At 45.8% G+C, this 17,323-nt stretch overlaps 1 protein-coding gene across 1 annotated transcript in view; it reads left to right on the forward strand.

The window, feature by feature from the left end:
* LOC146081291 (serum paraoxonase/arylesterase 2-like) overlaps positions 1 to 17,323 on the forward strand; it is a 35,413-nt gene that overhangs the window by 12,508 nt on the left and 5,582 nt on the right. The window contains exons 3-8 of the mRNA XM_083189430.1: positions 1,532 to 1,587; positions 3,832 to 4,000; positions 8,061 to 8,187; positions 11,395 to 11,595; positions 14,821 to 14,902; positions 16,328 to 16,456. Of these exons, the coding sequence (XP_083045556.1) occupies positions 1,532 to 1,587; positions 3,832 to 4,000; positions 8,061 to 8,187; positions 11,395 to 11,595; positions 14,821 to 14,902; positions 16,328 to 16,456 (764 nt within the window). The remainder of the gene's footprint in view (positions 1 to 1,531; positions 1,588 to 3,831; positions 4,001 to 8,060; positions 8,188 to 11,394; positions 11,596 to 14,820; positions 14,903 to 16,327; positions 16,457 to 17,323) is intronic.

Genomic DNA, 17,323 nt, shown 5'->3' on the forward strand with positions numbered 1-17,323 from the left:
CCCCATCCGACATCTGACAAAGTATTTTGTCATATAGAATAATGTGGTTCCATTCGTAACCAGCAATTTTGGAAGCAAATCATATCCTCAGTCAGAAAGCAGGACTATTTTCTGACTGAGGATATGATTTGCTTCCAAAATTTCTGGTTATGAATTAAACCACATTATTCTATATGACAAAATACTTTGTCAGATGTCGGTCTATACTTTGTTTCTTAATTATTGAGGATAATCAGGACTTTTACCTTATTGATTTTTGATCCTGTTCACCCCTGAAGAAGTCCTCATCGGACGAAACGCGTAGGGTCATTTATGCTGTTTTAAGTCAGATGTTGGATCAATTATTGAAATTTTATGAGAATCACCAAAATGAAAGAAATATTGGTACTTGCTTCCTAGCACGGCGCCCAGATTTCCTACGTACGCTAACGTAGTGAAATCGCATCGCATGGGCCATTTTAGTGCCGTGCAGTGCGATGATTTTTTGTAATGTCATTTATTCACTGCTCTGTATGCCCCAGGGGATCGCATTGCATCGCACCTCCCGCAAAATGGCATGCGATTTTATAGTGTGTGCGATGCCATTACAATAGCTATACAATAATATCATTGTATGACATACAATGATGTTTTACGCAACCCCCACTATCAACGCCACCCTGAAGCATGGCGAGTGCAGCAGTACGCGTCCTCCAACGTTTTCATACCCCCACTAACCACGTCGACGTGGAGCTGATTTTATATAGTGTGGCGAGCGCAGCGAGTCACCGAGCCCGAAGCATGGCAAGTGGACGCGGATTACTTTACATGTATTCCGCGTCCACTCGCCACGCTTCGGGCTCGGTGGCTCGCTGTGCTCCCCACAATATATAAAATCAACTCCACGCCGACGTGGATGGTGGGGGTATGAAAATGTCGGAGGACGCGTTCCGCTGCCGCTCGCCATGCTTCGGGGTGGTGTGGATAGTGTGGGGTGCCTAAAACCTCTTGGTATGTCATACGATCATATTATTTATTTTATAGCTAATGTAATGGCATCGCACACCCTATAAAATCGCATGTGATTGCATGCAATTTTGCAGGAGGTGCGATGCGAGCAGTGAATAAATTACATAAAAAAATCGCATCGCATCGCACGGAACTAAAATGGCCCATGCGATGCGATTCTCCAATGCAGAATAGCCCACTAAGCAATTGGCTTAGTGGGCGCCGTGCTAGGAAACAAGTACCGAAATATCTTTTTGTACTGATGTTCTGCATAAACACAATTGATTTTACTACTGTGTACCATTTCTGGTGAAAATATAAGAGTGCACTTCTATATCTCTTCTCTATTCAACCCTGTGCCTCTATTAACAGTGAGGTTCTATAGAAGTGCTGCCACCCCAACAGCTCTGAAAAAAGGCCACAACCCCCCTTTTTTTATATATTAGTCCATGTTATGTGACCACCATCAGTACAAATGGATACTCTTGCGGGTTCGCTTCTATCCGTTGTTTGTCACCTCTGATTGTTTTTACTTGTTTTGCAGAGTTTGGGTCTGAGGACATTGAGATCCTCCCGAACGGACTGGCCTTTATCAGCTCTGTAAGTACACTACTATTCCTTGATAACCATATATACAGTATATACATTACATAAAGGATGCCAGCGACTCAGGGAATTGCAGACTGTTGTAGCACTAAATCCAAATTGTTCACCCTCGCTAATTAAATTACTACTAAACAATATTTGGGAGTTAATTTAAGGAGGTTAGCATGAATAAACAGGATGTGGTTAACGTCCTGGCAGACCGAATGTCGACAGTCAGTGAGATGCTGACATTGTAACTTGTGGCCACAAGGCTGGCACCGGAATCCCAACATCGATGTGGTGCCAATGCGGGAATCCCTGTTGTCTGCATGCTGAATGTGGGGTTAGGTAGGTGGGGTTAGATTGCAGGGAGAGAGTGGGTTAGGCACATAGGAGGAGGGTTGGGTGGGGGCAAGGGAGGCAGGGGGAAGATATGTATAGTGAACAAACCACTGTTGGGATTCGATATTCTGTCCAGATATATTCTGAATAAAGATCTCCTTGGAAGTGAATGTGTGTTTTCCAGTCTTAAGCTGGGAACACATTAGATGACACTGCAAACCAGTGGTGGAACTTGAGTGGTGGGCCAAATTGCAAAATTTAAATTTGGGACCCCTCCTCTACCCCAACCCAAGAAGTCATTGCTGGTCTGGGCAGCAATGACCCATTAGTTCTCGGGAAGCAGGGGAAAGCTGGGCGTTCCCCTGCAAACACACTGTTTGCGTTGGGCGGATGACTTCAGCGCCGGCGCCGAATTTGGAGGACAGCGTGGAAATGAAAAGTCAGTCCAGGCTGACTTTTCTTTACGAACAGCAGAAAAATCATTGGATGGCAAGTGACCATCAAATGATTTGTCAACCGCGCGGCTGCACGGAATGGATGTGTAAGCGTGGGCTTCTGTTCCCAGACATTAACAGATTCTCATTGGAATCAGTCAGATTGGAGAGATCATCTTACAGTGATCTGGTGCAGCTGTGAGGTCCCACAGTAAGAGGATGGGTCTGGTCCAGCTGTGAGGTCCCACAGTAAGAGGATGGGTCTGGTCCAGCTGTGAGGTCCCACAGTAAGAGGATAGGTCTGGTCCAGCTGTGAGGTCCCACAGTAAGAGGATGGGTCTGGTCCAGCTGTGAGGTCCCACAGTAAGAGGATGGGTCTGGTCCAGCTGTGAGGTCCCACAGTAAGAGGATGGGTCTGGTCCAGCTGTGAGGTCCCACAGTAAGAGGATAAGTCTGGTCCAGCTGTGAGATCCCACAGTAAGAGGATAGGTCTGGTCCAGCTGTGGGGTCCCACAGTAAGAGGATGGGTCTGGTCCAGCTGTGAGGTCCCACAGTAAGAGGATGGGTCTGCTCCAGCTGTGAGGTCCCACAGTAAGAGGATAAGTCTGGTCCAGCTGTGAGGTCCCACAGTAAGATGATAGGTCTGGTCCAGCTTTGAGATCCCACAGTAAGAGGATGGGTCTGGTCCAGCTGTGAGGTCCCACAGTAAGAGGATAGGTCTGGTCCAGCTTTGAGATCCCACAGTAAGAGGATAGGTCTGGTCCAGCTGTGAGGTCCCACAGTAAAGGGAAAGGTCTATCCCCTAACTTCCTACAGCATTCTACAAATCTTTGGAGTGCAAGAATTTTAATTTATCTATCTTCTATCTTGCATGAATGTTCTATTGGGGATCAAATGTTTTCTTATAATGTAATTCCAGACATGTCATCAGGACATACCTGCAGTACTGGGGGGAATAATTTGCATCCCAGAAATCCAATAAATCCACTTGTTTTTCTCTGAGCAGATCCAGAAAGCAGAACCTGCTGATTATCATATGAACCCCACAGCAACGTTGTGTCAAAGCTGCTGATAATCTGAGGTTTTCACCCCATCATTTTAAAATGGAAGTGCACCCCCCCAGGCATTTGTCCCAGCGTTTTCTGGGAGTTCCGCACAAAAATGCAGATAGGCACGCCCGTTGGGAGGGATTATGGCTGACAGAGTCAGCGGCCCTGATCTCCCCACGGCCATAAGGGTGACCTCTTAGATGGTGGTGGTGGGGGGCTACCTGATCACAGAGCTGCAAAAAGTTGTAGCCTGCAGTCGTCCCCCATGCCTCAATCCATGTATCCTAAATGTTGGCGTTTAGGATTCCCCCAATCTAAAGTGCCCTGGGGCCTCTCAAATCGTTAATCCAGCTCTGAGGGATACATGCAGTGCATTACCTCCTCTGTCCAGATAACTGCTGCCTATTTACAGGTGTATGTATGTATCTTTAAAGGGACTGAAATATCCTGGTTTAAAGACCTTTGCACCTGACAAGCCCGGAGAAATATTACTGTTAGATCTGAATGATGACGAGCTGCGTCCAGTTCCGCTGCGTATTAGCAAAGGGTTTGACATTTCTTCATTTAACCCTCATGGACTCAGCATTTACATTGATGAGAAAGGTGAGACGTTGTACAGGTCAGCTCCAATTTGCCATTTGAATATCGCCACAGGCAGGGCTTAAAGTGGTCCTGGAGAGGTGGGGAAACTCCATTGAGCTAGAGGTTGAGCTAGTTCCACCTCACGTCTCAGGTGCTCGGTAAACTGGCCAATATTCTTCAGCAAAGTGGGATTATCAAGTACAGAATAGAATGTTAAAATATCCACAAAGACAGCAGTACTCTGTCCATACTGAAAATGTATGTTACAAAATCTGTGTACAGTTGGTGGTTTGGCAGCGTAATGTACACTCCAGCTAATTATAATTGATCCAATTCAATTTGCTCAACACTGACAGTCAATGTGGATTCACTGAACAAGTGATGCTATATCCGTACTCACTGTTACAGCTGCTGTTGGGCATGAAGCGGAACTTATAGTGGAGCGGGGTTCAGGCAGATGACAAGCCGGTGACTGTCTCCTGGATATGGGTAGCGGTACAGGGTACTGAAACAGTGGCATTACTAGATAAATTGTCAAAAAGCCCTTTTTTTAAGCAAATGGACAAAAACAATGCTGCACTGTAGGTGGGGAAGATGTAACCTATGCAAAGAGATTAAGATTTGGGTGGGGAGTGTTCAAACTAAAATCTGCAGCAGCCAGTATTTACCCTGCACGGAAACATTTGCTAAAAAAATTTCTGAATTAGGCCATGTGTCCCAATGAGACCCATCAAGGACCTAATTTAAGCATAGACACACCCATTTGTGAAGCTAGACACACCCTTTGGGTGGAGCATGATGTTCCTCCTTAATGGTACGCCATTTTTCTACCAACTGTAATATCCCTGAAACTGGTTTCCAAAATTAGGCAAGTATGCGTCAGCCAGTCACAAACTAAGCGCCACCCAGGAGGACAGTACACCACAGGACATGTCAGTGTCCCCGAGCTGCTGGCAGTCAGTCACTCACTGAGGGCGAGATGTACTAAGCCTTGAAAAGTGATAAAATGAAGAGTGACAAACCACCAACCAATCAACTCCTATCTGTCTTTTTTCAAACCGAGCCTGTGACATGGCAGGTAGAAGCTGATTGGCTGGTGGTTTATCACTTTCCATTTTATCACTTTTCAAGTTTAGTACATCTGACCCTATGGCTCATACAGGTCAGTACACCACAGAACATGTGTCAGTGTCCCAGAGCTGCTGGCAGCCAGTCACTCACTGAGGCCCATACAGGACAGTACACCACAGGACATGTCAGTGTCCCCGAGCTGCTGGCAGCCAGTCATACACTGAGCGCCATCCAGGGCAAAGTTAAAAATTAAGTCGTAAAAAGGTTCTGCAACTGTTTCCTGATGTATAAGTGACCCAATTATCTTATCTGAGATCCCATATTTATAGCTGGTGTCTGAGGATATTTCAAATGGTATCCCGGCATTAGATCTATATTCTCTAGGTGGACAATCAAAAGTTTGACAACGTATGGTCGACATGGTCAAAAGGTTGACATGAAAAAAGGAAAAAGGTCAATCTGAAAAGGGCCATGGTTTTATTTTAAGATTGGCATGAGATTTTCATGATATAAAAAAAAAAAAAAACTTGTTCATATGTTACCATCCATGTGGGCGTAGCGTTAGATTATAATAGTTTGCTGGACGCAGCGAGACACCGTTCCTGAGGCATGGCGAGCGAGCTCATACGATGTCTATGCCACCCTATGTCGACATAGACACAAATAAATTAAAAGCCCATGTCAACCTTTTTCAACCCCAAAAAAAACATGAAAAACTCATGCGGATTTTTTTACTTTTCACCTTTGACGCTGTCATCTTTATGACGTTCGACCTTTTGACCCTGTCGGCCATTAGTTGTCGACCTTTTGGTTGTAGACCTAGACGATGTAGATCTGAAAGACCATAACCACCTGAAATACAATTTCAGAAATTCTCTTTGTCATGTAACAGAACTTATCATTTTTCCATGTGTGTTTTTGCAGATTTTAAACTTTAACAATCATCCTAACAACAATATTCTATATGACCTGATTTATTATTGTAACTATAGATTGTGTCAGAAATAACCTATCGCCGTATCACGATTGCTCACAAGTAAACAGTGATAAGATGTCATCTTACATCATCGTATCGGCAGCCCCATGTACAGTAAATTCTCCATACTAGTCCTCCTTGGCCTTCCACCAGTTCTAGTACAGTACACCACCCTTTTCTCCTGCACATTCCTGCTCCCTTCCCATTTGGGAAATATGCGCACCCAGTTCACCTGATACCTATGTTCCTTTAGTGTCTCACCTTCTGGTACATCATCCCCTATACTTTTTCTGTTGGGGTGCATCAACCTCACTTTCACATTGCCTAAACGTTTAAGACCCAGTATTTCAAAACGGTATTTAAAACGGGTCTGAGAAGTGCCGTGCATGGCACCGGAGCGCAGGGGGGGGGCCTCTGGTGCGCTCACCTGCGGTCGCCGCTTCACTCGGAGGGGGGGATGCGGCCACCGCATCCCCCCTTTGCCCCTTTGCCGCTGCTCACTACTGCCCTCCATTGCCCGGCGCCCTAGGCAAATGCCTAAGGCTGCCTAGTGGTGGCACCGGCCCTGGGTCTGAGACACTAAACCCCTTTCACATTGCAGGTGAAAACCATTTAAAATAGCATTTAATACCATTCACACATGCAACCCCCAAGGAACACGTTTCAAGCTATAGGAATACAGTAGAGCCGTTCAAAGTGCCAAAAACAGGGCTCTGAAACAGGTAGGACACTGCTTTTTAACCGTTTAACAAATACCGGTATTTGTTAAACGGTTATAGCACCCGGGAGCTTTCACACTGCAGCTCTACCCATTTAAAAAGGCAATTTACCGTTCAAGAGCTGCAGTGTGAAAGGGGTATTATGCGGATGACAACCCAAAAACGATCTGTCCAACATTTCCACATGGATTTCCCAATGCTATATAAAAGCTGGACAATCCAAAACTGAGGATTTATTTAGCTCGGTGAAGTGATAACCTGTCTGTTTTTTATCACTGGCCAATCAGCTCCTACCTGTCATTTTTCAAACCAAGCCTGTAACTTCACAGGTAGGAGCTGATTGGCCGGTGATAAAAACCAGACAGTTTTTCACTTCACCGAGCTTAATAAATCTGCCCGAGTTCTTAATTTCTCCTCCCATGATACAACGTCTATGGATACGAATAGCTACAATTCCATCATATTCTCAGTTTTCCCCCCTCTCTCCATATTGAACAATCTCAAAAGCAGGGCCCCCTCTCTACCATGAACCTTAAGTCTTGTTTGGTTTCTACACAGATTTCTTTTTTGTTTCATCCCCCCCCCCGTCGTATACACTACCCAATGCTAGCGTTTTCATCTATAGCTACAGATTACTATACAGTAGTACTGGTTATGTGGTCAGTGCATTTTATTCTCCTGGCCACTAGTGTTAACAATGATAACCATGCATTGCTGCAGACTTAGATGTTTTTGATGTCCAAGACCAAAGACTATGAGTGCTAGTTATCTTTGCTGAGTTATGCCTTTTATACCATATGAGTATAAACTTTATTTCACCATTTTTCATGGTAACAAGATTATAAATGCTGAGAGAAACATTTGTTCTCAAAAAGGGCAAAACCATGTGCACTGCAGGCGGGCAGATGTAGCGTGTGCGGAATGAGTAACGGGGTGTACAGATGGTTTGATGCTGCAGCCGTCGATACTGATGTGATATCGACAGCAGCCGGGACCTGGCAGGTGCCGGCTTCCAAGAGAAGGGGGGAAAGGACGGACGGAGTGAGGGCGGCGTGCTGGAGGACAGGGAGGGGGGATGCTGGATAGAGCAGTTTTCTAGAAGCAAAATCGAATCGAAAACGTGTCCAAATCGAAGCATGTGTACGCCCCATTAGATTTAGGTGGTGTGGATTCAATACAAAGTGCAGTGCAAAAATAAAGCAGTCAGTATTTACCCTGCACAGAAACAAAATATCTGTCCTGCAATCAGGTCTGAATTAGGCCCATTGTGTCAGTACTATGCCAAACTGTAAGCACTCTCTTCTCTTGTTTTCAGATTACGCGGTCTATCTTTTTGTGGTGAACCATCCTCAATTTAAAAGCATCGTTGAGATATTTAAATTTGCAGATGAGGAAAACGTTCTTGTGCACCAGAAAACAGTTACACACCCGCTGCTGAACAGGTACTGCAAACGGCTCTACAGAAACAATGTTCTCCAGAAAGAAAATAGATCTCCTATCCCACTGCTGCCACCAATGATCAGGGTCCTCTTACTAACCCTGACTGTTTGAGTGACCCTGCGCTCTGGACTATTGGTCAGAACTCAGTAATTTAACACAATGCATATCCACAATTTATATACTGGCCATTTTAATCAAGAAGTTGGGGGAACGGGTGTTTGTTTCATCATGCCCCTCCCCACTCAACCCAGTGGCGTAGCTACGTTTTGGGCCCCCCCACGCCGTTAGGGGGGGGGCCCATACCCACCCCCCGCCGCCGCCCCGTCGAGCACCCCCCCCCCGGCCGCCCCGTCGCCCATGCTAACCCCCTCCCCCACAGTCTTACCTATCGCGCTGGTCCCGGCGGCTCCGTCCGTTCATCTGCTGAGGACCACCACAAAATGGCCGCCCCCGTACAGCAGACAGTTTCAGAGAACTGTTTGCTATATGGGGGCGGCCATTTTGTTGTGGTCCTCATCAGAAGAACGGAGCCGCCGGGACCAGCAAGATACGTAAGTCTGCGGGGGATTGGGGGGGGGGGGGTAACTATAGCACCGCAGCCCCCGGCGCCCCCACATGCACAGCGCCCCCCCCCGCGGTGGCGGGGGCTGCGGTGCTATAGTTACGCCCCTGACTCAACCATTAAAGTGGTTGAGACCTGGTGAAGTGATATGCATCATCACATGATATACCCGCCCCCTTTCCGGGATTCTAAAGGTGCCCATACACGGCTGTGATGTCTCGCAGCAGTGTACGGACACCCAATACCCTGCGAGCAACAATTTGCTGTGACAGATCGCATGCTTCCCTGCTCCCCGCCCTTCCCGCCGTCAGGAGGGAGGTCCAAGGTCAGGTGGTCGGACAGCCAGCAGGTCCGACCACCTGACACAGGTCTAATGCACACGGGACCGCGCATCAGATCTGAGGGGACATCAAACTGACCCGATTTGGGCCGATTTGACGACCCAATTCGTCAAAATCGTCTCAGTGTATGGGGGCCTTAAGAGGTCTATCTCTAATCTAATTTTCGTGTTCAACTTTCTGAAGAAGAATGAAAAGATATTTAAATGCAAACAAACGCAATTTGTGGCTCTCTTTATACACATGAATATACTATAACATTAGCTTTTTCGTGTCTGAATATAGTGTGTTTATATTCTCATAGTAACCATGCAGTGTTTATTGCATTTTTGTAGTGTCTGTGTACATTGTTCTCCTGAACAAAGGCTATATAAGCGGTGGAACCAGAAGTTCAACTTGGAGCTTGCAGCGTACCTATAATAGGTACTGGGTATGCAGCGTACACCAGATCCTGGTTCCAGAGAGGCCCACACTGCACACCCTCCACACATTGCTTTGCTTACCTACTGCTCCTGCTGGCAGCTGGCTGGAACTTCCAAATATCTGACACATATGGAGCCAGCACCATACTTCCAAGGGTAATCCCAGAAATAGGTCCATACAGAATAGACCCTGTCACAGTACCATTTTCCCCTAACAGTCTTTGAATATACCTCCGTAGACCACTGTTATACAGAGAAGACCACACACATCTTACCCCCGATTACTGATAATCGTTGGTCATTTGCCGTAACTACATTGCCCGCGAACATGCTTAGGATTGCATGATGGGTACACACCTGTAAACGGGTCCCACATGGGTGCGGCTAATCAAAATCATGATGCATGTGCTCTTGCGCAAGGATGGCCCCACACTGGGGGGGAATTCAGTTAGCTGAGGAACTTTAAAGTGGTCAGTTAACTGAATTCCCCCCCAAAGAGGCAGATTTTGACATCTTGGGGCCCTAAGCAAGATACCAATTTTGGGGCCCTCCTTGCTCAAACAATCCATAGCATTATATTTTTGCTGCTCATTGCAGGTGGCATCCACAGAGTACCTTGGCGCGTACACAGTCTACCTTGGAAGTCATGCAGCCCACACACGCGCCGATGCCGGCGGTGCGATGCTGTACGATGGGGTGCGCGCTCCCGCGGCACCTCATCGTACAGTACAAAAAGTATGTGCTGCACATACTTTTTGTACTAGCTTTTCTAGCACAGCATCGCATCGCATGCACATCGTATGCACAAGGCATACGATGCGATGCTGTGTGTGCTAGTTAAGCCCACAACGCACGCTGGAATCGGTGCGTGTGTGGGCTGCATAACACCTGTGTCACATTCAAAGTAAACCAACTGCCCACGTCCAGTGGATGAAACCATTTGGTGTTTAACTGACAAGTTCACAGCCCAGAACTAATTCATTCCTGGCCGCTGTAAACCCCAAGGGTGGACTTAATGTGGATTCTGTTCGCACCTCAGGATCGTGGCCCCCTTACTGTGCGCAATAATTCTCCAGGCACAACCTAGAATCTATGCCTTATTGTGCATTGGGTGCTTTCAGGAATAAGGATGGAGCAAGGCAGAGTGATGCAGAGTGAAGGATAGGACAGAGAGGGGCCGGGGGTGGGGTTTGGGAGGATTGGTAGTTACCAACTGATTTTGGGACTTGAGTGAGTTGGATGGAACAGAATGCGGGGTGGGTCAGGGCAGAGCACCAAGAAGAAACTAAGGAGTCCTTATTAGCAGAACCGAATTAACAACTGAACAGCCGGAGCAGTCATCCCGGGGCTCCCACACATAGTTCCTTCACTAGCATTGGGGGCACTATGGTATATGTGAACTGAGGATTCTTTGTGGCATAATGTGGGGCACTCTGCTTGGAGCATTTACACATCAAACATTTTTGTTAACATTACCAACATATCTTATTGCCCTTAGTCTTGACCTGTTTACTAGTAAAATATACATATGATGCTTAGTGCAATTTTTGGCAATTAGATTTTAAAAGAAAAATTGGTACATTTAGCTTAGTTTCTTTAACACTGATTGAGCAAATTAATATACAACTATATTGTAATACAATGCGCCAAATGTAATAGGGTGAGAGTTTCAGAAAGTGAGAGATTTTGGGAGAGTTTTCCCATGTTTTTTAAAGCAGCAATCAATGACATGGCAAAATCAACCTGGTTTTGCAGTGTAATTGATTGCTGCTTTAAAAAACATGGGAAAACTCTCCCAAAATCTCTCACTTTCTGAAACTCTCACCCTATTACATTTGGCCCAATATATTTTTTCTTCTTAAAATTTTGTATCTTTTTTTCCCCCAGTGTCAATGATATTGTGGCAGTTGGACCCGAGAGCTTCTACGCCACTAATGATTATTACTTCACAGATTTCAACATGAAATTCGTGGAGATGTTCATTGGATTAACGTGGGCAAACGTGGTGTATTACAGTCCTGGCGACGTCAGACAAGTGGCATCCGGATTGTATAGTGGAAATGGAATTGCCGTGTCAAACGATAGAAAGTATTTACCGTCATTTACAACTGCTTTGTCTTTCATGATGTGTTTTGTATCAGTCATGTCAGTCATGAGTTAGAGGACAAATGTCAGCAACAAGTTGTTTCTTCCACTATGGGGGACACTGGTACCTTGGGTATAGATGGCATATACTGGAGTAGGCACTAAGGGTCAAAAGCTAGTAGAAAGATAATGTAACAGCCAATCAACTTTTAACTTATTAATCAGTCCCAGAGGGGCTAGAGACCTTAAACATCCATATCTGATATCTGTCTTCGAATGTATGAATGTATGTCTGGAATCGATGGTATATCTGCAAATTCCAAACACAGGTAGCAGGGGGGATTATCATAGTAGATGCCCTCTCAGATGAAAATCATATCTGTATCTTTCCTTTTAATCCACTTGTGAATAACCGTGGTCAGAATGAACTTAGGTCTACAGTCATTAGGTCGACCCCACTAGGTCGACTGGCAGGAAGGTCGACCTGACTTAAGTTCGACATGGGCCAAGGTCGACATGACTTAAGGTCGAATTTGCATAAAGGTCGACATGAGGAAAGTCGACTGGTCATAAGGTCGACATGGGTTTTTCACTGTTTTTTTATCCGAATGTCGACACAGTCGACATGGACACAGTTGGCAATGAGAATCGGACCCTCGCATCGCTCGCTTCGCTCGCGATGCTTCGGGCATGGTGCCTCGCTGCGCTCGGCACACTATTTTATTCTCCCACCACGCCCTAGTGGATGGTAGGGCATGAAATACCGCCTGTCGGCACATGTCGGCTCAAAAAACAGTGAAAAACCCATGTCGACCTTATGACCATTCGACCTTCCTCATGTCGACCTTTATGCAAATTCGACCTTAAGTCATGTCGACCTTGGCCCATGTCGACCTTAAGTCAGGTCGACCTTCCTGCCAGTCGACCTAGTGGGGTCGACCTAATGACTGTAGACCTAAGTTCATTCTAATAGATGACCGCTTCCCCCGTGAAGATGGTGGAATCGCAAAGCTGGATCATCAACTATTAAAGATGAGTCTTGTTCTCGCTCAGCAAATGATTTGTCTGGGTTTCCTCTTTGATACCAGACTTCAGAGAGTCTTTTTGCTAGAAAAGAAGATAACTATAACATTCAGAGGCTGGTTAAGCCTCTCTTAGGAAAGCAACACTACTTTTTTGTGGTTCATGTGGTGGTAAGTGGTATACATTTTGGAAGTAATGCAGTTTCCACGTGTCCACTCACAAACTTTCCAGATGGAGATTCTACCTGTTGACCCAGATCTAACCTACTCTTAGTGGGATGGTTTTAATTCTATACCTTGGTAGTCCCTCATATAGTTGTTGAGATAGAACGTTTTTGAAAAGGGTCATCACTTCTCACTCCACTCTGGAACCGGATCAGATGCCAGCCTACTAGCCTGGGCTGTGGTGATTCTAAACCCCTGTATTCAGAAGAAGGCAATGTTCCTCATGAATGTTATAAGAGATACTGCTAAAAGTATGTACTGGACAGAATTCTATGTTCATAAAGTATCTGCAGTCTTCATTCTACTGGACAATGGAGTGCCTTATTTCCTTTTCAGGTATAGAGGTTTCATGGCTAATCCACAAGATGGAATGATGCTGTAGAAGAGCCATGGATTCAAAGGCTTTTCTGGTGGTTGCCATGCTGGACTCCTAAAACTATTGGTTAATTTATCTCTTCATCCTGATAAAGATGCTACTTTGGGATCTATAAAAATTGAAAAGTGGAGGCGTTCCAGTAATCTTCATTACACCAGACTACCCAGGAATATCATGATATGCCAACCTGTTGAACATGATGGAAGAGTCCTCCTAGAAGTTTTTTTCTAAGACGAGATCTCTTTTGAGGTTCTTTTTCCACAGCTGGCTTTAAAGGCTTGGCTGTTGAAGCCATAATCCATAGGACTAAGGTTATTCCTAAAGGGAGCATCCAGACAACTATTGAAGCCAGGAAGCCAGTCTCTGCAAACAAAAAGTTGTTCTAGAGTGTCATAAGCTGACCTGGTGTATTCACACTTCTTCCTTTTGCTTGGTGTTTTTTCTTTTCTTTCTACAATAGAAAGATTAATATTTTGCAAGAAGAGTTGGCTGCCAAATCTTATGTCCGCCCTCCTGAGGTTAGCGCAACCTCACATACAGTGCAAGGCCCTTTTTTACATAGCGAGAGCTCATAATTTTACCTGCCCCAGGACATTGTTATTTCTGCTCTTATCAAGGCTTGCCTTGATACATTTCTTACATGTGATTATAGCGTTGGTGTAAAAGATTTACAAGTGGCTCTATCGGGGCAATCCCTTCCCATGGGGCAACTTTGGGACATTGCCAAGATAGCCGTGTCCCCCCAAAGTGAAAGAAAGAAAAGTTTTTCTGGTCTGTTAAGAATGAGCCAGGTCTTATATTGTTCTTGTTTGCTTGGTGTCCTGTAAGGCTTTGCTAGTAAAATCTGATTGGTTGCTTGCAAGCTGCTATAGAATGTGACTGATTAATTGCTTTACATTAGGAATCTTTTTGCTTCATCTAACGTTCTATCAGTGGATAGGGTGGGATCTGTTACCAGACCTGGAATAGCTTCCACATTACTGGCTGGTTGAGGTCAATGACTTTGGCTAGCCTCCCACTGTCAACGCATAAGGAGACTGATGCCATGATTTCAGTCATTACGATATTCCCATTGGATTTTAGCTACATTTAGTCCCTGCCCCAATGGAGCTTACAATCTATATTCCCTACCACATGTACACGCACACACAGATATTCTAAGGTCAATTTTGTTGGGAGCCAATTAACCTACCTGTATATTTTTGGATTGTGGGAGGAAACCGTAGTACCCGGAGTAAACCCACGCAAGTACGGTGAGAATATACAAACTCCACACAGTTAGGGCCATGGTGGGAATCAAACTTATGACCACAGCGCTGTGAGGCAGTAATGCTAACCATTACACCATCCGTACTGCCCAAAACTATTCAGAAGCACAGAGTATTTCTGGAGCTTGCCTCCTGCTGGAGAATAGGACCTGTCCTGTGACAGCAGAAGTAGGTCACCGGTAGCTCTACATTTGTTGGCGAATCCCAGCATGCTTTGCCAGTCTAGGCCTTGCTATGTATATAGACAGCTTTGGGCTAGGAATAGGACACGTGCTGTATATGGAGAATGTTTCTGGAAAAACATCTTTTAACACAACACATTTGCGTCTCTTCAAAGGTATATCTATGCTGCTGATCTCACGGCTCACACAATACATGTGTTCGAGAGGAAATCAAACTCAGCACTTACGCCAGTAAAGGTAACAGAATATTTGAAATTGCATTTAATACATACTTGGATATAATGGCATGGGTTGGGCTTAAAGGCTGTTTTTTTTTGCTTTAAAATATTTAATGGTACAAGACGCAATGTGGTGCATCTGAGTAACCACAATTCTGCTCCTGTATCCAGCACTATGGCCACTGACATTTGTTGGCGCTACCCCCAACTGTTGTCTAGTTGCTCCTGGTTCGCACAGTGAGCAAAGAGCTCCGGCCGCTGCTACGCATCCCTGCTGCCGGAAGATGTCCATGCTTGTTCCTGGTTCCGGTCCATGGTGTTCCTGTGATTCCCAAGGGAAAACTCTGTTTGTCTGCCCATCTGAACTGGTGCTGCTCCGCAATCTGGTTCTTTCTGTCTGAACCGGTGCTGCTCTGTAATCTGGTCCGGTCTGTCTGCCTGGCTGAACCGGTTCTGCTCCACAAATCCGGTCCTGTCTGTCTGTCCACCTGAACCATGTTGCTCTGTAATTCGGTAATAGTTTGTAGAACCCTAGCCGGTGCTACTCCACATTACAGTACTAGTATGCAAACTTGAACCAGTGCTATACTGTTAGTTGGTATCCTCAGTCACTGTCTGTACTCGACTCATTCTCTATCCGGCTGTGTTACCTGGTTACCTCCTGCTGGCTTCTCTGTTGCCTATCCTGTGTGCAATCTCCTAAACCCAAAGTCCTGTGTTGATAAGCAGCTATAGCCTTAGACCAGGGGTCCTCAAACTATTTTGCTCTGGGACCCCATCAGACAATAAAAATAATGACCGGACTCCAGCAGGTTACTGCAGAAGGTCATCACATCACATGTGGGGTCAGCAGACAGCACATACATGGCAGCATTGTGGAGGCACAAAATGATGGGAGGAGTCTAAAATAACAGACAACTCAACAGATTTTTCAGGCTCGATGAATCACTGACTGAGATTAGAAAAGTCATCAGCCTGATGGCCAGTAACAGGGAGTCACAACCCCAAGCTGAGAAGGTCGGGACCCACTTTGGGGTCAGGACCCACAGTTTGAGAACCGCTGCCTTAGACCATTGGACCTCGAGGACACAAAGTATCGGTGAACATCATTCATCCTATGGGAACATCTGGGGCTGTTAGAGGCAAGAAGACTTCTCACTGTTACGTATACCCAGTTTATCAACATTCTCAGGATTTCATTACAATCCCTTATACTTTGATGGAGGGCCCTCCCACAGTATTATTAGATACTTACACGCGGATTGTGTTACTTGGAGGTAAGCAGCGGGAGAGGAGATTTGAATAGTAGGCAATTATGCATTGAAGTAACATAGTTTCAGTTACTGTATGTAGTTTCTGTTCGGTTTATGTTTATTTAGTCAATTCCTTTTTATGTTGCAATAAGAATTGATCTAATATATTGTTTTTATTATTTCTATGCAAGGTGGTTGACGTGGATTTAATCGTGGACAACCTGTCAGTAGACCCAGTTACCGGGGATATTTGGACGGCGGGGCATCCAAATCTGTATAGGCTGTTTGTTTATGAAGAAGAAAATCTACCTGGATCAGAGGTCAGTATATAAACAGTAAAGCCCCCATACATTAGGCCAAATCCGGTCCCGATTTCCCCTGAACTCACATGGCTGCTCGCCGGGAGAGCTCGCTAAGATTTGACATTTGATGTGCCAGTTTTTTGCATGTGATAAATCGCCTGCAACTTATCACATGTAGCCCGGGGAGCTGTAAGCGGTGGGTGGCAGAATTGAAAATCCTATTCAAAAGACTGGGCAGCCACTGAGAGAGCACTCTCAGCCAATCAGCGACCACCTGGCCTTTTTAATCGGATTTTTAAATTCGGTTGGCATGGCGCCGTGCGTCTGAGTCCCCTTGCGGGGCTCGCTTTGCTCGCCCGCGCTGCGGGCTCGGTGGCTCGCTACGCTCGCCACGCTATCTAAAATCAACTCCATGCTAACGTGGATAGTGGGGGTATGAACTATCCACGTTGGCATGGAGTTAAGTTACTTTATTTTAGATAGTTTGGCGAGCGTACCCAACCCGGAAGTAGCACAGCGCCATGCTGGCACCATGAAACTATACAAGAACCTTAAATTCTCCCCGCTTCGCACCGCACCCCACTCTCCACCTGCCGGACCCCGCTTCTCACCCGCCACACGGTATCGGATGCGATACATCGCGATGTGCCGCTGATGGCAGCACATAAGATTTATCTCTACTCCAATGCGCAGACTCTGATGTCATACACTTGCGATTTGGGCCGATTTCACCTGGAATCGGATGAAATCAGGAACATATTGAGTAGTGTATGGGATTGTTAAAACTACATCTACAGTATAAACAGTGGCGCCGGGTGCTGGACAAGCGAGGAGATGCCCAGCCAGTGGTGCAACTATCATGCACAGACTGGCGGTGTCCGTGGT

Source organism: Crinia signifera, chromosome 5, assembly GCF_055691185.1.
Source record: "Crinia signifera chromosome 5, ASM5569118v1, whole genome shotgun sequence".
Classification (NCBI taxonomy): Eukaryota; Metazoa; Chordata; class Amphibia; order Anura; family Myobatrachidae; genus Crinia; species Crinia signifera.